Raw genomic sequence first — 24,478 nt, forward strand, 5'->3', positions numbered from 1 at the left:
GATCGGTTTCCATTGATTATTCCTTGTCTGGCCTTCAGGTGCCTTGCAAAACAGTTTGACGCCTTCCTCTCTGTGAAAATGTGACTTAGGATGGTTTTACATGCTTAATGACCTTTGCAGCATTCCTACGGTCACAGGGTTAAAATCTATGACCCGAAAATTTATGTCGCTAAATTAAACATTTGTTAAACGAGTTTTGTCCCATTTTATAACCTTCCTTGCCACAGCTGTTAAATGAATCATTGAGGTTCTATCCCTCTGTTTATGCAGCCTAGAACTGTGTTGGCTTTTTTGGCAGCTGCTGCACACGGCTGGCTCATATTTAAACGGTTGTCCACTAGGACACCAAGATCCCTTTCATAGTCATCACTATTGAGGAAGGTACCACCTATACCAGGCTCCAGAAGCTTTATAAGTGTCTGGGGAAGGAGAAAGAGCCTCCCCCGACCCCCTGGAGGCCTTCCGGAGGCTTCATGAGCTTTCCTGAAGCCTCCGGAGCGCAAAAAAACCGGCCCTACGGGCAAACCAGAACTTCAGGAACAGGTCGTTTTGATTGTTCTCGAGGCTTCAGCCTCCCCCGCCCCCCGCCCGCGGAAGCCCTCCGGAGGCTTCAGGGACCTTCCGGAGGCTTCCCTGAAGCCTTCGGAGCGCTCAAAATGACCCTAGTGACTTCCGGTTTGCTCGGAGGGTCATTTTGACTGCTTCGGAGGCTTCAGGGAAGCCTCCAGAAGGTCCCTGAAGCCTCCGGAGGGCTTCTGGTGGGGGGGCTGTTTTCGCCCTCCCCATGCTCCTATAAAGCCTCTGGAGCCTGGGGAGGGCGAAAAAAGCATGCAAAAAATGGGGGGTTGCGCCTGTGTTGCGCGCATGCACACTCGGGGGGGTTGCGCATTGCATTATGGGTGCAGCACGCCTGCAAACGACCCCCCTGCGCTCCCCCCACTTATGGCACGCGAGCCAAAAAAGGTTCGCCATCGCTGACCTACCTGTGCATTTTGTTTTTCTTGCCTAAATGTAGGACCTTATTTTTTTTCACCGTTGAATTTCATTTTGTTAGATAGCACCCAATGTTCAAGTCTCTCAAGATCCTTCTGTATCTTAAACAGATCTCAAAGAGAGAAAATACATATTTAAAGAAGCAATCTTTTTTTTTTAATTTTAGCTCAGGAATTCCCCAAAAGTAGGGAAATTGAAGGGCTGGGTTGGAAGAATTCTGGGCTCATCTGGGTTCATTCCCTCTTGGGGAGAAAGACACTGGAAACATGGAGGCTGATTGGAAAGATGGTTGAATGGTGAAGCAGAGCCAGCAAACACCCGTGATTCAATGAGTAAATGGATTTTATAGTTTGTTCTACAGCATTTGGCAATTTAGAGGCTTGTTTTGTGTGTTTTGTTATTTGATTTTAAGTAGTTTGTCTGAGGAAGGCAGGCAATGAGTTGGGGGTTTTAAATCTTGTTTAACAAATGTAATTAATCCTAGGTGCTGACTCCCTTGGGATTTCATCCTGTCTTGAATGGATGACCAAATCTGCATTTCTAAAAGTTGGCCTCTTAGTTCCTACTTGGGGCAGAGAGCTGAGCCTTGAATGGATGACCAATAATACAATAGTAGAGTTGGAAGGGACCTTGGAGGTCTTCTAGTCCAACCCCCTGCCTAGGCAGGAAACCCTATATTGTTTCAGACAAATAGCTATCCAACATCTCGTTAAAGACTTCCAGTGTTGGGGCATTCACAACTTCTGGAGGCAACTTCTGTTCCACTGATTAATTGTCCTAAATGCAAATCTGCATTTGTAAAAGTTGCCCCCCTTAGTTTGTACTTGGGGCAGAGATCTATGGATTTCTGTCTTTAGAAACATGTTCCTCCTGTAGGGAAAATATAATATTCTGCCTTTTAAATATTTCATTTTTCTAAGCGGGGTGGGTGCTAACTTTCACCAGCAAAGGGCTAATTTTAGGGAGTTTAAACAGGGGAATAATTTGAAGAGGAGAAAACTCAGGAGAGAATGCAGCTTTGATAAGCTTAATATTTTGAACACAGAGAGAACCACCCATCATATTAGAACTTTAGGGTAAGTTAAGAATATACGTTGATAAAGAATATAACCTAATGGGATTGTTCAAATAGAGAAAGTCCCCTTTAAATCCTAGGTGAATCTTTCCAGCAGTGGCTCAGTCAAGAGAAGATGTGCTCCAAACACTGGAGGTTTTTAAGAAGAGATTGGACAATCGTTTGTCTAAAATGGCACAGGGCTGTGATGGCGAACCTATGGCACGCCTGCCAGAGGTGGCACGCAGAGCCCTCACTGTTGGCACACGCGTCTTTGCCCCAGGTGAGATCTCGGTGGTGTTTCTTTCGTGAGCTTCCGTTTCCCTGCAAACGACAAAAAACAGAAGCTCACGGGGAAAAAAGATCTTACCTCTTTGGGTCTCTGCTGTGCATGCACCTTTCAGTTTGGGGATGCACTTGCGTGCAGTTTCGGCATGTGATGACAAAAAGGTTAGCCATCACTGCCCTGCCCGCACCCACAACACACATGACCCCGTGTGCGCGTGACTCCCCCTTGCATGCACCCCATCCCTCTCACTCACTTGTGGCTTCCAAGTTGGTGCAGGTGGCTTTCCGGGCCCAAAATGGGACGCAGGGGTGTCACAGGAGGCCCCAAAATGCAATGCAAGTGCCCCCCACACCTGCACCGTCCCCCATGCATGCGTGTGCACATCCTCTGCATGCAACCTGCTCCGGCCCACACGCATGCGCGGCAGAGACCTGAAGACCAGCTGGTCAGCGGGAGGCACGTACGCATGTGCGGTGGAGCTGGGCTGGGGCCATGGCTGGTGTGCCCACAGAGAGGGCTCTGCATACCGCCTGAGGTTTGCCATCATGGGTGTAGGGTCTCCTGCTTGAGCAGGAGGGGGTTGGACTGGAAGACCTCCAAGATGCCTTCCAATTCTGTTATTCTGTTATGTTTGGGATGTCTGATCTGGTAGTGTGGGTTGTGGTCTTGGAGTTGTGTCAGCTAGGAGGGAGGGATCAGTGGAGAATTTTTCATTGCAGCTTTGCAACTAAGGCCTGGATTTCACTTATCTCTCCAAGGCCATTTCTGTTAGCTCTGGCATGCAGCAGCCTCTGGTTGCCTAGCTACAAGGGGGTTGGGCTGTAGAGTTTGTTTCAAGTTGCTGTTTTCGCCCACTTTGCCTCAGAGCTTGCCTGGAATTTCTTGCTTTCCTGTTCATTCCTAGCAAAAAGTACTTTTCTCAAAATCTATGGAGCCAAGGATCTGTCTTTCCTAGGATACGGACGGAGGCAACCCTGACAGAGTGTCCAATGGGGAGCTGCCTAATCATTTATTGCAGCAGACAAGAATGGAAAGCGACAGCGGAAGAATTTCTCCAAATACGTTGTCTGGGATGGAACTAAAACTGGAACAATTTGCCTTGAAACATCTGTTTTTATTAAATCCAACAACTCAGGAAGCCCTTTAAGAATTCAAACAGATCTTTATTATTTAATATTCCATTTAGTGTTTGCCAGGAGGGTCTCCCACTCGCCGTCTGTCCTGTCCTCCATCTGGCTCAGGAGGAAGGCTTCGGCCAAGGCCAGGACCAGGACCTGAGAACTTTTCCAGGTGCAACAGATTCAGCATCTGTAAACGTGGTTGTCTTTCTGGATTCAGTCACCAATGGCTAAGGTGGTGTAGGCAGGTGGAAATCTCTTTGGGCCCTTTATTGTCCTGGAAGTGGACACTTCGGAATCTCCAGCGCTGGACCTCTGAACTGATGAGTTTCGTGGATTTTTTCACATAATTTCTCCCCACATTCTAAGAATTTACACAGCTTCTCCCTAATATGGATCATTTTGGGGGGAGTGAAGGCAGGGGTCCCGTCTCTGGGCCGCAGCACACTACCAGGTTCTGGCCCATTCAGAACTGGGTAGTGTGTGGGGTGGGCCGGCATATGTGCATACATACTTGTGTGAGTGGTGAGCCAGCATGCATATGCAGCTCAACTTGCACAAGATAGTGCAAGGCGGTTCCTCTCACATACACTTACCCCGACCGGGCCATCAAACTGTAATAAGTTGGGGACTGCTGAGTTAAGGGACCCATTTTTAATGGAATGACTTTCCACACTTCTTGCATGTATGAGGTTTCTCCCCAACGTGGATCCTTTTATGGGATTTAAGGTTACCCTTCTGAGTAAATCCCTTTCCACACTCCGTGCACTTGTGTGGTTTTTCTTGTGTGTGGATTTTTTTATGAGAATTAAGGTTACTGCGCTGGTTGAAACGCTTTCCGCACACCATGCATTTGTACGGTTTCTCCCCGGTGTGTATCCTCTTATGGGAGGCAAGTTGAAAGTTGTGGGTAAAATTCTTTCCACACTCGTTACATTTGTACGGTTTCTCTCCTGTGTGATTCATTCTATGGGAATTAAGATTAGCCTTGTGGTTAAAGCTCTTCCCGCAATCTGGGCACTTAAACGGTTTCTGCCCCGTGTGGATTATTTTATGGGAAGTAAGATACCTGCGCTGACTGAAACTCTTTCCACATTCCATGCATTTATATGGCTTTTCCCCTGAATTGATCCGTTCCCTGGGAGCAAAGGAATCTCTCTCATTGAAGGGTTTTTCATTCTGTTTATAGAATTTATTTCCCACATCGGTTTTCCCACGTTCAGAAAGGATCGTAGTCCTATTGCTGTAATTTTCTTCATCCTCTTGGCCCAGAGTCTCTTCTTTAGTGCGAACTGTGTATGCTTCATATAAATCTAAGCCTTCTTCAGAGGTTTCTGCGCTTTCTACTTTTATTTTGTCTTTCAGATCTCCTTTGGGAAGAGTGTCTTGAATTTCAGGAGAGGGAGAATTTGAGCTCTTCTTGCTGTCGTTTCCCGACAGATTTCTTTCGTGCTCTTTTGTATCCGTTGGATTTGCCAACTCTGCTCTCCTCTCTTCATCTCCAAATGTTTGGAAGGCTTCCTTGTTCTCTTGAATGTGATTTCCTTCAGAGAAAACGAACGAATGAAAATTGAGGCAAGGTAGGGGAAGCAAAATAAGAATTCACAGCACAGGAAATAATATGTCCTAGTGTAATTCTGTCAAGGGTTCTGCAATATTTGGAAAGGTGTTCTGCCTTTCGGACTTGGCAGCCCGGTGCGGATGGTGCTGGTGGAAGAGGGGATGGTTCAGTGCGAATGGCAGGCCCATGTGTGTGACCTCTCACACGCACACGCTTCTCGTGAGTGGAGCTGCTAGGGCAATTGCCCACCGGTCACATAAGTGGAGCTGTGCGCGCATGCAGGGTCGCTTGCCGCTTGCTCAGCCCAGCTCCAAAAGGGGCATGGCCTGGTAGTGGGCCGCAACTCGGGGATTGGGGACCCCTGATCTAAGCCTTACAAAATTTGGACTTTGAGGGACAGGTTATTGTAATGTTCATATCAGTGGTGGGATTAAAAAATATATACTACCGGTTCTGTGGGCGTGGCTTGGTGTGCGTGGCAGGGGAAGGTTACTGCAAAATCCACATTTCCTCCCAATCGGCTGGTACTCAGGAGGAAGAGAATATAGATGGGGGCGGCACCAGCCAGAGGTGGTATTTACTGGTTCTCCGAACTACTCAAAATTTCCGCTACCGGTTCTCCAGAACTGGTCAGAACCTGCTGAATACCACCTCTGGTTCATATGAAAAAAAACACACAGGATAGAAGTGGGTTACTTCTATTTTATGAGCTCCCTAAACAATTTAAAAAAAAATCCACTTGCTTCAATAAAGGAACACATGTATTTATTTATATGCCCCCCCTCCATTATTTTTGCAAATAACTCAAAGCGGCGAACACATCCAACAGAACCTTCTCCTCCTCCTCCTCCTCCTTTTTTTCCCCACAACAACCCTGTGAGGTGAGTTGTGTGAAGAGGGTGTGACTGGCCCAGCGTCACTTGCACTGTTACACCATTTTGTTCAATAAATGATTTATTTATTTATTTATTGAATTTATATTTATTTCTTTCGGCCATTTATATTGCCGCCTATTTGCACAGGGAGACTCCAGGCGGCTTACAGAATATAAAACTTCATATAAAAACAATAAAACTAGTTAAAGAATCTTATCATAAATTAATATAATAACCCCCCCCCCCCCTGCGACAGCCCCTCACATGAGCTTTTTAATGGTCTCCATCCCGCTCTGGGTTCCCCAGGCATAAACAGGTCTTCAGCGCCTTTCAGAAGAGTATTAGAGTGGGGGCCATTCTAATCTCTGGGGGTGGGGGGATGATGTTCCATAATTCCACTTATGGATTCCTATCATGTCAGAGATGGAATTCGGTTTAAGGAAGCGAGGGATCGGGGAAAACAAGTTTGTAATATTTATTTTAGAGGTGGACAAGGGAGACAACAGCAGCAAGGAGCAGTGCTAACTAGCTCCACAGGTAGTCCTCGACTTACGACCACAATCGAGCCCCAAATGTGTGTTGCTAAGTGAGAAATGCGGTGAGCTTTGCCCTGTTTTATGGCTTTTCTTGTCGCAGTGGCTAAGCAGTGGCTAGAAGCACAGTAAATAAATAAGCGAATCCTTACAGTTGTGAAATTAGTAGCATGGTTGCCAAGTGGATCGGGCTTCCCCCCGTGGGCTTTTGTTTGCCAGAAAGTCGCAAAAAGTGACCCAGCAACCGTCCTAAAAAGGAACCAGTTGTCAAGCATCAGAATGTAAATCGCGTGACCACCATGAGATGGTGCAACGTTTGTAAGTGTGACTAATGGTCGTAATTCCCTTTTGTTCAGTCCCATTGTAACATTGAAGAGTCACCAAGTGAACTGACGTACGTCAAGGACTTCCTGTAATTTTGCTGCTTGTCTTGAAATACCTGCCCTTACCTGGAGAAAAATAACAGCTGAACGTGGAAACAGGGAGGGATTTTAGCAGTCAACATAATAACATTGATATCTGGTGCCATTGAATCAATCTCTCACCAAGGAGATAAAAAAACAGTGCCGCCTTTTCACAACCTTCTCTTCTAACCATCAGAACAAAGAGCGGAGATCCTTACTCAGAAAGGCTAAATTTCTGGCGTTCTCCAGCATGATTTCTTGGTACAGAGACTTTTGATCAGGATCTAGCCGAGACCATTCCTCCTCGGAAAAATACACGGCCACGTCTTTAAAAAACACGAGAACCTGTGTAAAAGAGAAGAGTCAGTTTTATTTGCGAGTTCTCTCCTTTCGAATCAACGATACGTAAAACAGAGATTTGCAAGGGGTCCAACGGGCCTTGTCTGTAGGATTAAGAACCTGATGCAAGGGAAACTGCCAGTTCACATATCTCGATTAACATCAACATTTGTGCACCAAGCCCGTTACATGAGAAAGTGGATAAAAAGTGTGATAAAACGTGGCAACTAAGATGATTAAAGGCCTGGAAATAAAAGCATATAAAGAACGGTTGCAGGAATTGGGTTTATTCTACAGCAGCGGTGTCAAACTCAAGACCTGTGGGCCAGATCCAACCTGCAGGGTGCTTAGATTGGCCAGCAGGGTTGCCCTGGAAACAGCAAAGGATGAGCTCGTGGTGCCTCTGCCAGTGAAAATGAAGCTCGGGAGGGCTACGTGTGACCTGCCTGGGCTTCATTTTCAGCCACAATGGCCTTCAGCCCTCTGCCAGCGAAAATGGAGTGTGGACTACCCAAGCTCCGTTTTAGTTGGCAGAGGGTTGAAGGAAACCATCACGGCAAAAAACAGAGCCCAGGCAGGCCACGCGCATCCTCCCCGAACTCCATTTTAGCTGGCAGAGGGCTGAAGGAGGCCGTTGCGGCCGAAAATGGAGCCTTGAGTGACGTCAAACTGGCTACGCCCACCACAGCCATGCCCCCCCCCCGTACCCCGAGGTCAAACACAACCCTTATGCGGCCCTCAATGAAAACGGGTTTGACATCCCTGCTCTAGAGAAAAGAAGAACTAGGGAGGGACATGATAGCAGTATTCCAATATCTGAGAGGTGTGACAAAGAAGAGGAGGTCAACTTATTTTCCAAAGCCCCAGAAGGCAAGGCAAGACAAGAAAGTAATCAAAGAGAGATCCAACCTTGAATTAAGGAGAAATTTCCTGACAGTGAGAACAATTAATCAATGGAATGACTTGCCTCCAGAAGTTGTGAATGCCCCAACGCTGGAGGTTTTTAAGAAGAGACTGGACAGCCACTTGTCGGAAATGGTATAGGGTCTCCTACTTGAGCAGCAGGTTTGACTAGAACCAGTGACAAGCGATGAGGTTTATGGCTGGTGAAGCTGGTGACGTCATCAAACCACGTGGTTTCTCCGATCGCACGGGCACAGCCCGACCGGAGAAGTTTCTCTTCTCAGAAATGTCAGAAAGGGACAGGCAGGCTGCCACAGCTCCACTGAGAAGACATTTCTGAGAAGAGAAACTTCTTTCTCCTCCCCCCCACCCTTTCTAGCACTCATGATGTTACCTACGGATTTTTTGCATCGGGGGAGCCCGGGTCCTTGCAAGGGGAATGGGACCACGTGTGCAGGAGCGCCAGCCTCAGATCAGCGCGAGCCCCTGCACACATGGTCCCATTCCCCTCCTTCCTGAGCCAACATGAAAGGGACCGCAGCTGCGCTGATCTGAGGCTGGCGCTGAGGAGCCTCCTGCACGCGTGGTCCCATTCCCCTTGCAAGGATCCCGGGCTCGCCCGATGCAAAAAATGGCGAGATCGGCGCACTTGGGGCTGCTGCTGCGATGTCCAGGGAGGCTAAACCAAGCCGCGCGCCTCTCCCAGCCACTTTCACGGCTTCCCGGAGTAATTTTTTTTAATTTTCATGAGAGCAGTGAGGCTCTGCCTCCCCTGACTGCACGTCATTGACTAGAACAGCAGCTCCCAAATGTTGGAACACCAGGGACCAGTGCCGTGGAAATAGGGTTTTCTGCGGACGGGAGGGAACGTGGTTTTGTGGTCTGCCTGTATCCTGTGGATGGGGCTGTTCTGACCCAGCATTTGCAAGTAGGGGTAAGATTTTTACTCGCAGCCCCTTTTTATAAGAGGGCAGTCACAGTCTTTTATTCACACGGGCAAACAAAAAACCAGACATAATTAGTCCCAACCAACCTGGGTTTAGGCCAAGAAAACCAAATTGCTTGCTGTACGCTAGAAACAAACGGTTGGCCACTCCTAACCCCCCTCCTATTTATTTCCCAGCCAGGCTCATCTGCCTCTCCCCGAGAGCCGCCAGTTTTCCTTTGCTCTCCTCGCTTTTCCTCTCAGCGCATCTGGGCTAGGCGCCATCTGTTCCTCTCCCTCACTCAGCTCAAGCCCTGAAGGCAGCTGCTTCTCCATCTGGGCTCTCCCTTCACATCCTCCTCGAGCTGGCAACTGACAATGCCTATTTCTGTAACTTAAAACGTCTTTTGTAGGAATTATAGGCCAAAATGAAAAGGTATGAATGAATGAATGAAATTAATCAGTGTACGACTGATTTGGTGCACATTTCTCCAAGCTGGTGGATCGGTGAGGTTTGTCCCATGAATAGAATAGAATAACAGAGTTGGAAGGGACTTTGGAGGTCTTCTAGTCCAACTCCCTGCCAAGGCAGGAAATCCTACTTCACTTCAGCCTATCCAGCATCTTCTTAAAAAACCTCCAGTGTTGGAGCAGTCACATTTCAACGTCCACCTCCTTGTCTGACTCTGCAGGTAGCTCTGCTGGCATCCGACAGGCCACAAGAGGTGCTTCGCTTGTATGCATGGCCTGGTTTCTGTCATGCCATGGACTGCTGCTGGTCCACGGACCAGAGGTTGGGAACGGCTAGACTAGGAAGACCTCCAATGTCCCTTACAGGTCTATTCCGATTGATTGATTTAGACCCATTTCAGCCCATGATTTATCATGGGGACAGCGACCTTGATTCTCCTAAATGACTCGTAGTGGAGCTGGGATGGAGGAGGTACACCTATTCTTGCATCCTAAAATCCCTCAGCAGCTGTCCATACCATCAATTGGGCTGTCCTTCTGGACTGGCCGGAGAGGTTGAAAATGGGATCATCTTTCCCTGGAGACAGTTTTAGTCTCTAGTAGCTGAAGAGGATAGGTCATTCCCTAGGCCAGTGATGGCGAACCTATGGCACGTGTGCCACAGGTGGCACGCGGAACCATTTGTCAGGGCACGCGAGGCGCTGCCATATCAGCTGAGTTCACCCTTTTTTAAAGCCATTTTTCGACCTCCCCAGGCTCCAGAGGCTTTATAGGAGCCTGGGGAGGGCGAAAAGAGCCCCCCCGCCCCTCCCCCGGAGGCTTCATGAGCTTCCCTGAAGCCTCCAGAGCGCAAAAAACCGGCCGTACTGGCAAACCGGAAGTTCGGGAACAGACTTCCGGTTTGCTCGGAGGGTCGTTTTGACTGCTCCGGAGGCTTCAGGGAAGCCTCTTGAAGGTCCCTCAAGCCTTCGGAGTGCTTAAAAAGACCCTCCGAGCAAACCAGAAGTGACTTCCGGTTTGCTCGAGGGTCGTGTTGACTGCTTCGGAGGGCGGGGGAGGCTGTTTTCGCCCTCCCCAGGCTCCTATAAAGCCTCTGGAGCCTGGGGAGGGTGAAAAAAGCATGCAAAAATGGGGGGGGGGTGTCGCGCCTGTTGTGCGCGCATGTGCACTGGGGGGGTGTCGCGCATTGCATTATGGGTGCGGCACGCCTGCACACGACCCCCCTGCGCTCCCCTCACTTATGGCATGCGAGCCAAAAAAGGTTCGCCATCGCTGCCCTAGGTCTCTCTTTTGTAGGGTGCAAATGGGCTCCAGGCTCTCTCTCTCTTTGCTAAAGCCAGTGATGGGGAAGCTTTTTTGCCTCGGGTGCCAAAACCACACACACAATCGTTTAGTTTAATCCCCCCTGCACCCGCGCTGTTCCCTCTGCACATGACACCCCCCACCCGCTGTCCCGCGTATGACTTTCTTGGGAGCCTGGGGAGGGCGAAAACGGCCTCCCCTGCCCCTGGGAGGCCATCCGGAGGCCGGAAAGTATCTATTTTTCAACTTCTGGTGGCCCCAGTAGGTCCGTTTTTCGCCTTCCCCAGGCTCGAGGCTTTCTAGGTGCCTGGGGAGGGCAAAAATGGCTTCCCCCACCCACCGGAGGCCAGAAACAGCCTGTTTTCCTACTTCCGGTTGGCACGTTGGCCTGTTGGCGCGCATGGAGCTGACAGAGCAACGCCTTGCGTGCCCTCAGAAATGGCTCCGCGTGCCATTCGTTCACCATTGCGGTGCTAGACATGTAAAGGGAACCCTCAACGTACAACCACAGTTGAGGCCAATGTTGATGTTGCTAAGTGAGAAATCTGCTTTGTCAATTTTGCCCGCTTTTGCGACCTTTCTTGCCACAATGTTTACGTGAATGTGGCAGCTGTTAAGTTAGCGTTGGTTGCTAAGTGAATCTGGCTTCTCCACTGACTTGGCTGGCCAGAAGTTCGCAAAAGGGGATGACATGATCCCAGAACATTGCAAACGTCCTGAATACGAATATCCAAATTCTGATCACCTGACCACCGGGATGCTGCCAACGGTCGTAACCGTGAAACAGTCGTAAGTCAACTTTTTCAGTGTGGCTGTAACTTTGAACGGTGACTCAACGAACTGTCCTTAAGTTGAGGGCTACCTGTATACAGAATTTTTAGGCTTTATCTGCGAGTGTGCAGTTATCTTTCGGGATCAAATCAGAATCAGAATAGAACTGGAAGGGACTTTGGAGGTCTTCTAGTTCAACCTCCTGATCCAGAGGAGATTCTACACCATTTCAGACAAATGACTGTCCGGTCTCTTGTTAAAAACCTCCAGTGATGAAGCTCCCACAAACTCTGAAGGCAACTTCTGTTCTACTGGTTAATTGTCCTCACTGCCAGGAAGTTCCTCTCAATTCAGGTTGCTTCTCTCCTTGATTAGTTTCCCTCAATTGTTCCTTGTCTTACTTTCTGGTGCTTTGAAAAATAAATTGACCCCTTCCTCTTTATGGCAGCCTCTCAAATACTGGAATATTGCTATCATGTCCGCCCTACTCTTTGTTTTCTATAGACTAGCCATACCCAGTTTCTGCAACTGTTCTTCGTGTGTTATAGTCTCCAGGCCTTTAATTAATTTAATTAAGACTCTAGAAAGAGTGCAGAGAAGAGCAACAAAGCAACAAAGATGATTAGGGGACTGGAGACTAAAACATATGAAGAACGGTTGCAGGAACTGGGTATGTTTAGCTTAAGAGAAAGAAGGACTAGGGGAGACATGATAGCAGTGTTCCAATATCTCAGGGGTTGCCACAAAGAAGAGGGAGTCAAACTGTTCTCCAAGGCACCTGAGGGTAGAACAAGAAGCAATGGGTGGAAACTAATCAAGGAGAGAAGCAACTTGGAACTGAGGAGAAATTTCCTGACAGTGAGAACAATTAATCAGTGGAACAGAAGTTGCCTCCAGAAGTTGTGAATGCCCCAACACTGGAAGTCTTTAAGAAGATGTTGGATAGCTATTTGTCTGGAACAGTATAGGGTTTCCTGCCTAGGCAGGGGGTTGGACTAGAAGACCTCCAAGGTCCCTTCCAACTCTACTATTGTATTGTATTGTAATTGTCTTAGTTGCTCTTCTTTGCACTTCTTCCAAATTCTCAACATCATTTTTGTAATATGATGACCAAACTGGATGCAGTATTCCAGGTGTGACCTTACTAAGGGTTTATCAAGGGGTACCAATACTTCACGTGATTTTGATTCTATGCCTCTGTTTATACAACCAAGGATTGTATTAGCTTTTTGGGCTGCTGCTGCATACTACTGGCTCATATTTAAGTGATTGCACACTAGGATACCAAGGTCTCTCTTGCAGTTACTGTTTTTGAGCCAGGTTTCGCCTCATTTGTACTTTATACCTTTGATTTTCACAAAAGAATTCACAAATAGGTCCATCACTGGTTTTCATTCTACATGATCATTTACAGGATAAAATGCTGGTATGATCTTCTTTAACATTTTAGCTGATACACCGCAAAGCTCCGGAGGGATTGAGCCTGTCCACTCCCTCTTAACAACTTTACAGAAGCAGAGAGCGAGCCCACGAAAACACATTTAGAATAGAGTAAGAGTAGAATAGAATAGAACAGAATAACAGAGTTGGAAGGGACCCTTGGAGGTCTTCCAGTCCAACCCCTTGCTTAGGCAGGAAACCCTACACCATTTCAGACAAATGGATGTCCAATATCTTCTTTAAAACTTCCAGTGTTGGAGAATTCACAACTTCTGAAGTTGTTCCACTGATTAATTGTTCTAACTGTCAGGAAATTTCTCCTCAGTTCTAAGTTGCTTCTCTCCTTGTTTAGTTTCCACCCATTGCTTCTTGTTCTACCCTCAGGTGCCTTGGAGAATAGTTTGACTCCCTCTTCTTTGTGGCAACCCCTGAGATATTGGAACACTGCTATCATGTCTCCCCTAGTCCTTCTTTCTATTAAACTAGACATACCCAGTTCCTGCAACCGTTCTTCATATGTTTTAGTCTCCAGTCCCCTAATCATCTTTGTTGCTCTTCTCTGCACTCTTTCTAGAGTCTCCACATCTTTTTTACATCGTGGCGACCAAAACTGAATGCAGTATTCCAAGTGTAGCCTTACCAAGGCATTATAAAGTGGTATTAACACTTCATGTGATCTTGATTCTATCCCTCTGTTGATGCAGCCTAGAACTGTGTTGGCTTTTTTGGCAGCTGCTGCACAGGGCTGGCTCATATTTAAATGGTTGTCCACTAGGACTCCAAGATCCCTTTCACAATTACTACTGTTGAGCAAGGTACCACCTATACTGTACCTGTGCATTTCGTCTTTCTTGCCTAAATGTAGAACCTTACTTTTTTCACCACTGAATTTCATTTTGTTAGATAGTGCCCAATGTTCAAGTCTAATTTGTTTAATTTGTGAAGTGCTATCAATATTTGGATGACAGATGGATTTCAGCTCCTTGTACGGCCAACAACAGTTTTGAGAGGGGACTTACATCAAACATGACTGATCGGCAATCTGAACCCCTATTTCACATTGCTCAGAACCAACAATATCTATCATATGTAGAGATATCAAAAGTGGCTTTTCATTTTGAAAAAAAAGGCAACGAGATTGGGTTTTTTTGAGGAAAACCAAGACGTTTCACTTCCTATCCTGGCAGCTTCATCTGTTGCATTGGATGCTGTGAGAGATGGAAGGACAGTTACTGACAGTTGAGATCAGTTGGTGGGAGGGGGAAGAGTTCTGACAGGATTTGGGGGGGTGTCTCGGGGGGAGGAATGGAAAGATTGTGTGTGTCAATCAATCTTAATGCTCTCTAAGAGCCATTGTGTGTACTAATTCAACCGATGAAGCTTCCGGGATAAGAAGCAAAACATCTTGTTTTTCCTAAAAAAAGAAATCAGTTGCCTTTTCAAAATAAAAACCACTTTTGATACAACTGTGACTTGGATAACTGAGAATCTTCATAGATTCTTTACCATATGTAGATCGATAGAGTCTAGATCCATAGTTTCGTAGATTCTCCACCAAATGTAGAATAATAGATTCACTACCCTACGTCAAGTATATGAAAATATCTCCAACTGATCTATCATCTATCCGTGACATTTCGGCTCCTACCTGAGACGGATGTTCAACTGCTTTTTCAACACCAGCACAAAAAGGAGAAGAATCTAGGAACGCCAACTCTCCTGCGGGATAAAAGTGAGATAAAAATTTCAGAAACGTAGTAATTGCTTTATTCGTAAGCATTATGCAAAAGAGAGTCCAGAGAATGAGGGGGGAAAGTGTCTCTTTCTGAGGAAACTTCTCTTACTGGTGGAGGTGACCTGACTTTGATCTTCATGGAAGATCTCCCTGAAGAGCAGATCCCAGGAAGGCTCTGGTGGATCCTTCCTTTCCTCCAGATTTTCAGTGACGGATTTCAAGTCAGTCCTCGGGAATGGAAGACCCTGAAGAAACAAAAAAGTACAAATAATGGAACGTACGAAAAGGAAGCAGATGCTTACTGGAACAACGGGCATTAAACATCTCCTTTCTTTAGTATTTTCCTAATGCTACAGGTAGTCCTCGACTTACAACAGTCCATTTAGCGACCGTTCAAAGTTACAGCAGCACTGAATCAGTGACTCATGACCATTTTTCATAGTTACAATTTTTGCAGTATCCCATCGTCACATGATCAAAATTTAGATGCTTGACAACTGGCTCATATTTATGACCGTTGCTGTGTGTTGGGGTGTGTGTGTCACGTGATCGCGATCTTCTGACAGGCAGAGTTAATGAGGAGACCCGCATTTAACAAAAGGGTTACTGAGCTAAGTTAGTAAAAGTGACTTTTGACCATTTTTCACACTTATGACCACTGCCAGCCTTCTCATGGTCACATGATTTACATTCGGATGCTTGAGAACTGACTCATATTTATGACGGTTGCGGTGTTCCAGGTCATGTGATCCCCTTTGGAAACCTTCCAACAAGCAAAGTCAATGAGGAAACCAGATTCACTTAACAACGGAGTAACTAATTAAACCATTGTGGCGATTCACTTAACAAACGTGGCAAGTAAATAGCAATAGCACTTAGGCTTATATACTGCTTCACAGAGCTATTATAGCCCTCTCTAAGTGGTTTGCAGAGTCAGCCTATTGTCCCCAACAATTTGGGTCCTCATTTTACCCGCCACGGAACGATGGAAGGCTGAGTCAACCTTGAGCTTGGTGAGATTTGAACAGCCAAATTGCAGGCAGCCGGCAGTCAGTAGAAGCCCGCTGTTGACTCACTAACAGTCCCAATGTTGCAGCATATACAGCCTCATGCTACATAACTAAGCTCCATTTCATGAGGAATAAGCTAAATTATTAATGTATTTTAAATAGAAAACTATTTAGATGAGAGTTTTACTCCAAAAGCATTTTATTAAAATAAATTTGATTTTTAAGAATCTGATATTTAAATTTTAAAAAATCCAATTTAAATTTTTAAAAATCTGATTATTATTATTTTTTAAAATCATCTCTTTGTATCCACCCTGCTTTCCTCACCCCAAAGGTGCATGCAAAAATACCAGGATGGGAACCCCAAGCATTGCTCCCCCAAAATGGGAGTTACCATCTAGAAAGCTACCACTCTAGAAAGAGTGCAGAGAAGTGCAACAAAGATGATTAGGGGACTGGAGACTAAAACATATGAAGAACAGTTGCAGGAACTGGGTATGTTTAGCTTAAGAGAAAGAAGGACTAGGGGAGACATGATAGCATTGTTCCAATATCTCAGGGGACGCCACAAAGAAGAGGGAGTCAAACTATTCTCCAAGGCACCTGAGGGTAGAACAAGAAGCAATGGGTGGAAACTAATCAAGGAGAGAAGCAACTTAGAACTGAGGAGAAATTTCCTGACAGTGAGAACAATTAACCAGTGGAACAGAAGTTGCCTCCAGAAGATGTGAATGCCCCAACACTGGAAGTCTTTAAGAAGATGTTGGATAGCCATTTGTCTGAAACGGTGTAGGGTTCCCTGCCTAGGCAGGGGGTTGGACTAGAAGACCTCCAAGGTCCCTTCCAACTCTGCTATTGTATTGTATTGTATTGTATCTTGAAAGTATGCCTTTCTCACATTTCTTCTAAAGATTTTACAGTTCCTGGGAAGAGGGGAGGCTCACAGCTTTTGCTGCTGGGTCCTGCAAGGACTTCATGCACCCTCTTTGCTGGGGAGGGGGGGGTGGAACTTCAAGGCCCAAGGTGGGGAGGAGTTTGAAGCCAGGGAAAGCCTTTGCTGGATGCTCTTCCTTCTCCCTCTATGCCAGGGGTGTCCAAACTTGGCAACTTTAAGACTTGTGGACTTCAACTCCCAGAATTCCCCAGCCAGCAGAGCCTTTTCTTTCTCTATGCCTTTTCCTCGGGTGTCGGAGAGCGAGAGAAGTAGAACCTGGCAAAAGGCAAGTGGCGTATGCCCAGTTCGCTTCTGGGGTTCTGAAGGCTGACGGAGCCCCCTAGTGGGCTCTGTCTGCCATTGATGCCCATTTTGAAAGCCAGATATAAACAGCAGTGGTAAAATTGTGGAAACCTTTCAGGAAAAGTGTATTTTTGAGGTTTGATGGCTAATAACACTATGTTTGTTTGGAGTAGCATCATAAATTATCTACCAATGGGAAGATAATGTAATCACAAATGTAATGCAACAAGGTTTGTTTAATTATCTGTATTCTATGAAAAGTTATAGCCAAATTGCTCGGGGATGAGCAATTAGCCCCGGTGGAAGGGGCGCGCAACTTGGGCGTCCTCCTTGACGATCGGCTGACCTTAGAAGATCACGTGGCGACCGTGGCAAGGGGGGCGTTCCTCCAGGTTCGCCTCGTGCGCCAGTTGCGGCCCCTTTTGGACCGGGAGGCCTTGCGCACAGTCACTCACGCGCTGGTGACGTCCCGCCTGGACTACTGTAACGCTCTCTACATGGGGCTCCCCTTGAGGTGCGCCCGGAGACTGCAGTTGGTCCAGAATGCAGCCGCGCGGGTTATTATGGGGAGATCGAGATTCTCCCATATAACACCTATCCTGCGCGAGCTGCACTGGCTTCCTGTGGCCTACCGGGTGCGCTTCAAGGTACTGATTACCATCTTCAAAGCGCTCCATGGCACAGGGCCTAGTTACCTGCGGGATCGCGTCCTGCCCCATACATCCCTGCGACCCACTCGCTCACACAGGGAGGGGCTACTCCGGGTGCCGTCCTCTAGAGAGTGCCTGGGGACGGTGCCCAGGAGTAGGGCCTTCTCTGTGGTGGGCCCTACCCTTTGGAATGACCTCCCCCCAGACATCCGGACAACAACCGATCTTCGCTCCTTCCGTATGAAGCTGAAGACCTACCTGTTTTGTCAAGCCGGCCTGGCATAACGTTACTATCTTGCCACCCCAGGTCATTTTACAATGGGAAATTTTGTTTTTAATATTTTTGGGGTTTTAAACTTTGTAAGTATGCTTATTTATGGACTTATTTTTACCTCCTCTGCACGATTTTATGGTGCTATCTTGATTATTGCTCTGTACGTCGCCCCGAGTCCCTGTGGGGAGAGGGGGCGACTAATAAGTTCAATAAAATAAATAAATAAAATAAATAAATAGAGCCAGCAATAAAACCCAGTTAATGGAAGCAATCATTCAATCTTGGCTTCACATTATAACAGCTGCAGAACTAAAAGACTTGGTTCACTCCATGGGAAGATGTTGTAATTCACGCTAAGGGTTACCCAACTAAAGATTAACTGACATGGTGATAATTTCAGTATATCTCATTTTTTCTACGTGTTTCACTTTTCTCCTTTATAACTGCTATTCTAATAGCAAATCCTTCATAAAAGTTATTGCATTACATTCCTAATTAAATTATCTTTCCATTGATATATAATTTTATGGTACTACTCCCCCCCCCCAAAAAAGTGGTGTTATTAGCCACCAAGCCTCAAAAAAACCAGTACATTTCCCAAAAGATTTCCACAATTTTGGCCACTACTGTAAAGTATTTTTCAGTGGGAGGAAAAAATGCCAGGTGTGTTTGCCTCCTTTTCATAACAATTTAAGCAGAGTAAAATCTGAGGGGCGGGAGGAGTGGACGATGGAAGACAAAGGGAGTGTCTCAGGTCAAGGAAGGGGCTGGGGGGATTCCTTGATAAGAAGGGAGCAGGGAGTGTCTATGACGATTCTCAGTCCTCCAGGCCATGGTGCTTTCCCCCCCAAAAAAAGTCAACTGGATTTTTCTTGGTTTTTGCTTAAAGACTTTTCGCTTCTCATCCCAGAAGCTTCTTCAGTTCTTCAGGAAAAGAAGAATTGAAGAAGCTTCTCTGGATAATAAGCAAAACCTCTTCAAGCAAAAACCAAGAAAAATCCCAGTTACCATTTGAAAAAAAAAAAACCCTTTGGGACAAGCGAGCAAAAAAAACCCCTTTTTAAAGCTTCTTGGCCCTCTTTACATGGCACCCAATACAGCTTTCGCTCTGGAGAAAGGGCCGACAGACACCATTACAATTCATGTCAGCTCTGTCTCCAAAATCAAGATGCCATGTAAGGGTTAAAGACAGAGAGTGTTAAGTCCTAGAGTGGAAAGGAGGAAGGGCATCCTGGCCTTCCTTTGAATACATCCTCCAAGGAGGAAATCTTAAGCGATTGAACAGATTAACATAGTTGGAAAGGGACCTTCCAGGTCACCTAGTCCAACTCACTGCCCAAGCAGGAGACCCTACATCTGCCTCTACCTAGGATCGAACTCACAACCTCCTGATTGTGAGACGAGAGCTCCACCTCTACAACAGTTCATTTAGTGACCGTTCAAAGTTATAATGGCCCTGAACCAAGTGACTTAGGGCCGTTTTTCACATTTATGACCATTGCAGCATTCCCCACGGTCACGCAATCAAAATTCAGGTGCTTGGCAACTGACTCTTAGTTATGACGGTTGCAGTGTCCCATGGTCATGTGATTTCCCCTCTTCTGACAAAGTCAACGGGGAATCCAGGTTCACTTAGCAACCGTGCGATGAGCTTAACAACTGCAGTGATTCACTTAACAACTGTGGCAAGAAATGGAAACTCGCTTAATAAACGTCTCATTTAACAGAAGTGCCAGGCTCAATTGTGGTCGTACGTCGAGGACTACCTGCATAAAGAAAGCCTGTCAGAATCTCAAACACATAAGTTATTATTTGACGTCCTATTATGAGCTTGCCAAGGGAAGATCTCTCACCTGCGTCTCTCTCTGCTCTCTCTGCTCCCTCTGCTCTTCTGCTTGGCTCAGCAGGAAGCCTTCGGCCAGGGCCACCGCCTGGCAGCTGGTCTCTGCTCCACACTCCCGAATCCATCTCTCCATCTCTGGGGGCAAGAAGGACAGGAACTGGTCCAGGATCACCAAGTCCTGCATCCGAACCTTGGTGTTCATTTCCGGCTTTAGCCATTGGCGGCAAAGCTGGTGGAGACGGCTGCACATCTTCCGAGGGCCTTGCGTCCACAAGGAGCATGACAGAGCCCTCATCTTCCTCCTGGTGATGACTCGCAGGACATCCCGAAGATCCTCCATTTTCTTCCACGGGGCACCCTTCTTAAAGCGGACAGCTGTCTCTGCCTGCTGTCGCGATGCCGCCTCCTTTGGATGGGGAGGCCAGAAGATGGGGGCAACAGTCTTTCCTGATTCAAGAAGCGCCTCGACGGGGCCTCTTGAGACGTCCTTCCTCCTCCATGGGACGTCCTTCAAACCGGGGGCATTCATCTCCGTCTGCCGCCCATCTGTCTCCTTTACAAAGGGAGACCTGAAGTCAGTGGCACCCTTCTTCAAGCGGACATCAGTCTCTGCCCGCTGTCTCGATGCCGCCTCCTTTGGACGGGGAGGCCACAAGTCGTGGGCAACCGTCTTTCCCGATTCAAGAAGCGCCTGGTCAGGGCCTCTCGCGACATCCTTCCTCCTCCATGGGACGTCCTTCAAACTGGGGGCGCCCATCTCCGCCTGCCGCCCACCTGTCTCCTTTGCAAAGGGAGAACTAAAGTCAGCAGGTGGCATCTTTCTTGGCTGCTGGGAGGGGTCTTTGGGGAAACTCTCCACGGGGGCCTTTTGGGGGAACCTGTGTCTTAGTCTTGGGACTTTGGGGACGGTCCCATCCAGAGTCACTTCTTCTTCCTCCTCTTCCTCTTTCACCACCACCATCTCCTGCCACCCCGGGACTTTGGGGACGGACCCATCCGGAGTCACTTCTTCTTCCTCCTCTTCCTCCTTCACCACCACCATCTCGGGCGACCCTGCCCACTCGGTGCCCCCCAGATCGGCCGCCCGCCAGCTCAGCAGCTCCTTCCGCACCAGGCGCAGCCCCTTCTCCAGCAGCGGGCGCAGCTGCCACAGGGGCAGCTCGGCCCCTCGCTCGGCCCAGCCTTCCTCCCGCAGGACCTGGATCAGAGCCAGCAGCCCTCTCGGCCCGGCGGTCCCTTCGTCCCGCGGCAGCGGCTCCAGCGCCCGGATCGCCTCCGCCGGCCGCTTCTCCGACAGCGCCTCCAAAGCCAGCTGCAGAGCGAGCGCGGCGTCCCAGGGAAGGCTTTGTCTCCTAGCTACGTCCAGCTCCGCCACCAGTCCCAGCAGAACCGCCCTTAGCGCAGACGCGCCGGGCTTCCTCCCGCGCTTCCCTCTCGACGTAGCCGTAGCGGTAACCGTTGGCGTGTCTGTAGCCGTCGCCCTAGCCGGGCTCGCCTTCTCGACCAGCGCTTGGATGCCGCGCAAGAGAGCCATCTCCAGCCGCAGCAAGCCCTGCAGCCGCTCCTGCTCGGGCTCCGACAGCGCGCCGTCCCGGTCTAGCAGAGCCTCCCGGCTCCGCCGGGCCTCCCTGAGCTGCGTGGAGAAGCGCTCCAGGTCGGGCGGCCCGTCCAGCTGCACCGCCCAGCGCCAGCGGGCCCGGACCCGCGGGGACACGTGCGCCACCAGCAGCGCTTCGGCTTTGGCCAACTTGCGCGCCAGCCGCTCCGGGGAGAAGCCCTGCGCCGCCATTGCTTCGCGCCGCAAGCCGCTTCCCCAGCAGCTCAGGGGCACGCAGGCGCCCACCGCCGCCCTCTCCCCCGCCCCTCTCCCGGCGGACCCTCCTCCCCGGAAAGGGCGGAGCTCTGCGTGGGCCCTGCCCCTCCTGGTAGTGCTGGGAAACCTCCTCTGTAGGCCCTTCAACCCGTCGCCCGGGGACGCCGCCTGGCTAAGGAACAGAAGGGCAGAGGAGAGCGCGCAGCAGAGCAGAATAGAATAGAGATAGAAATAAATAGAGCGGAGAGGAGTAGAAATAAGACTAGACCTAGACTAGACTAGAAAATAAAAGGAAATGAAGAATAGAATAGAGATATAAATAAATAGAGCAGAGCGGAGTAGAAATAACACTAGAATAGAATAACAGAGTGAAGGGGAGGGGAGGAGAGGGAATAATCGAATAATAGAATAGAATAACAGAGTGAAGGGGGAGGGGAGAGGAAATAATGGAATAATAGAATAGAATAACAGAATGAAGAGGAGAGGAGAGGGAATAATGAAAGAATAGAATAGAATAGAGATATAAATAAATAGAACAGAGCAGAGTAGTAATAACACTAGAATAGAATAGAACAGAATAGAACAGAATAACAGAATGAAGAGGAGGGGAGAGGAGGAGAGGAGAGGGAATAATGGAATAATAGAATAGAATAACAGAATGAAGGGGAGAGGAGAGGGAATAATGGAAGAATAGAAACGAATAGAGATATAAATAAATAGAGCAGAGCGGAGTAGAAATAACAATAGAATAGAATAGAATAACAGAATGAAGGTGGGGAGGAGAGGAGAGGGAATAATGGAAGAATAAAATAGAATAGAATGAAGGGGAGGGGAGAGGAGAGGAGGAAGAATAAAACGGAATAGGAATAGAATGCCGGAAGGGTTCTTGGCGGTCTTCTAGTCCAGCTCAAGCAGTAGACCCTATGCCATTTCAGACAAGTAGTTGTCCAGTCTTTTCTTTAAAAACCCCAGTTATGAAGCACCCACAATTTCTGAAGGCCAGCTGTTCCACTGGTTAATTGTCCTCACTGTTAGGAAGGTTCTCCTTGATTCCAGGTTGCCTCTCTCTTTGATTAGCTTCCATCCATTGTTTCTTATCTTGCCTTCTGGTGCTTTGGCAAATAATTTGACCCCCCCCCCCCGCCCGCCCGCTCCTCAAATACTGGAGCACTGCTATCAGGGCATTTTTCGGGCCGTTTTCAGGCTGTTTTCTGGTGCTCACGAAGACCAGCTGGTGATGGTGCATGTGCTCCCAGAGAGGGCTCTGTGTGCCACCTCTGATACACATGCCATAGGTTCATCATCACGGCTCTGTGCGATGTAGGGATTTATAGGTAATAACCAACATCTTGAATTGGACCTGGTAGCAAACTGGCAAACCACTGCAGTTTGCAGAACAAGGATATTAAATATGCCTCTTTTGGGGCACCAAATATGGCTCATACGGTCGTGCTCTGCACCAGGTGAATACTTCCCAAGGATAGGCCCAGGTAGATGCATTACAGTAGTCCAATTGGAAGATGACCATGGCATGAATGACTGCGTGATTATTTGAATTCTTGTTTCAGGAAATAGATATAAAAACTGTTAGGACTGATCTTTATCACTATAGGGTATGAAATCTTGAAAGCCTAAATTTCTCTTTCCCTGCCTCTTACATAAAAAGTAGTAAAGGCAAGCCAGTCTTGAGTTTCTTCCTCACCCCGTCATCTTCGTGGGCTAAGCTAATGTTTATGTAATAACTGCTGCATTATTCCTTCAAAACCATCCCATAGGACCCTTCAATCCCACTTCCTAAGTGTAGTTTAATGGTCCACTGGCTAAAGACCTCTGTTTTCAGGGAAGGGAGAGAGAGGCATGTCAGAATTTGCATAGTCCTTTCTCCTTTCAGCATCTTCACAGTGCACTTCTTTGGAATAGAAAAAATGTGTTTGGGGGGAGAGAGAACTGACTATTTCTGATCTAAATATCATAGGTATACTAGTTTTACTCACCAACTAGTATTAACATGTCTCTGGCTAGGCTGGGCTCAATGCTTTGTAAATTCACTGCTTTGTGAACATTATTACATTTGACCTCAGAAAGCAAGCTGTCACACAGAATTAATGACATATGGGCAATAAACCAAAAGTGATGGACTCCGTTCGATTCCTTGTAACAGTACTGTAAGAACTAAGCAGGGGTTGGCTTGGTTAGATACTTTAGATAGGAGCAAACATTTGGCCCTCCAAGACAGGAGTAGAGCAAAAAATGTTTTTACAAATATTTATTTTTTCCTTTTCTTTCGGAAGCTTAAGGCGTTTACTTCCAACTTTTTGCCCCCAACAACCACCTCAAAGCAACCCGATAATAGGATCCAACAGACTTGAGATTTGAGGTTTAAGGCACAGTTAAGCTGTCCTTGATTCAGTTTTAGAGGAAAGCTGCCTACAATATTGCGTCTTCAACTTTCACAGTTGCTCAGGGGAACCTTTTCTTCAAGGACTGAGCCAAAGTAAAAGCTATGGAGTTGTTTATTTATCACTTAGCATTCGATAACCGAGTTCGTTCTAGATTTCTTGACACTTTTTCCACTGTTGTGTGTATACTTCAAAGAGGAACTTTCCTTTGTTTTCAGATTATCATCAAAGTTCTTTGTATGCGCACATTGCCTTCTGCCGCTGCTCTCTTTCCTTTTCCTACTTCAAGTGCTTGTGTTAGGATATTTAACTTAGTAGCTGGAACAGTAAAATGTACAATGGGCCAGAACACACAGTTGTAGTTGATTGGTTGGACAGTGCCGACTCCACAGTGAGGCAATCTATATTGTGATTGGTTGCTGTGGATGTAAAGGGAGAAGTTTCCCTTCTTTCCCGCCTTTTTCTTCTATGTCCTCTGTAAGCTGTTTAGATTTACCTCAGGATGTTCCTGCATTCCTGACTATCTTGTCTGCTGTAAA

The 24,478-nt window shown here is 47.5% G+C and overlaps 1 protein-coding gene across 1 annotated transcript; it reads right to left on the reverse strand.

Moving 5' to 3' along the window:
* Window positions 1-3,478: 3,478 nt before the first annotated feature.
* On the reverse strand, window positions 3,479-21,568 carry LOC309391732 (uncharacterized protein). Its single transcript, XM_081952402.1, has 5 exons — window positions 19,738-21,568; window positions 14,823-14,958; window positions 14,627-14,697; window positions 7,046-7,172; window positions 3,479-4,998 (listed from the first exon to the last, which is right to left on the reverse strand). Exons 1-5 carry the CDS (start codon window positions 21,514-21,516, stop codon window positions 4,109-4,111), a joined length of 3,003 nt encoding a protein of 1,000 aa, XP_081808528.1. The 5' UTR covers window positions 21,517-21,568; the 3' UTR covers window positions 3,479-4,108.
* Between the last annotated feature and the right edge of the window lie 2,910 nt (window positions 21,569-24,478).

This window comes from Natrix helvetica (genome assembly GCF_964273705.1).
Source record: "Natrix helvetica genome assembly, chromosome: 1".
NCBI classification, from domain to species: Eukaryota; Metazoa; Chordata; class Lepidosauria; order Squamata; family Natricidae; genus Natrix; species Natrix helvetica.

Bases quoted from the DNA above. Each gene is read 5' to 3' on its own strand.
- LOC309391732 (XM_081952402.1), bottom strand. From the start codon at position 21,516: ATGGCGGCGCAGGGCTTCTCCCCGGAGCGGCTGGCGCGCAAGTTGGCC. The intron at 14,959-19,737 runs GTGAGAGATCTT...TTGTTTCTTCAG, and splicing joins GAGAGCAGAGAGAGACGCAG to GGTCTTCCATTCCCGAGGAC. The intron at 4,999-7,045 runs GTAAGGATCTCC...TTTTCTCTGAAG, and splicing joins CAGAAATTTAGCCTTTCTGA to GAAATCACATTCAAGAGAAC.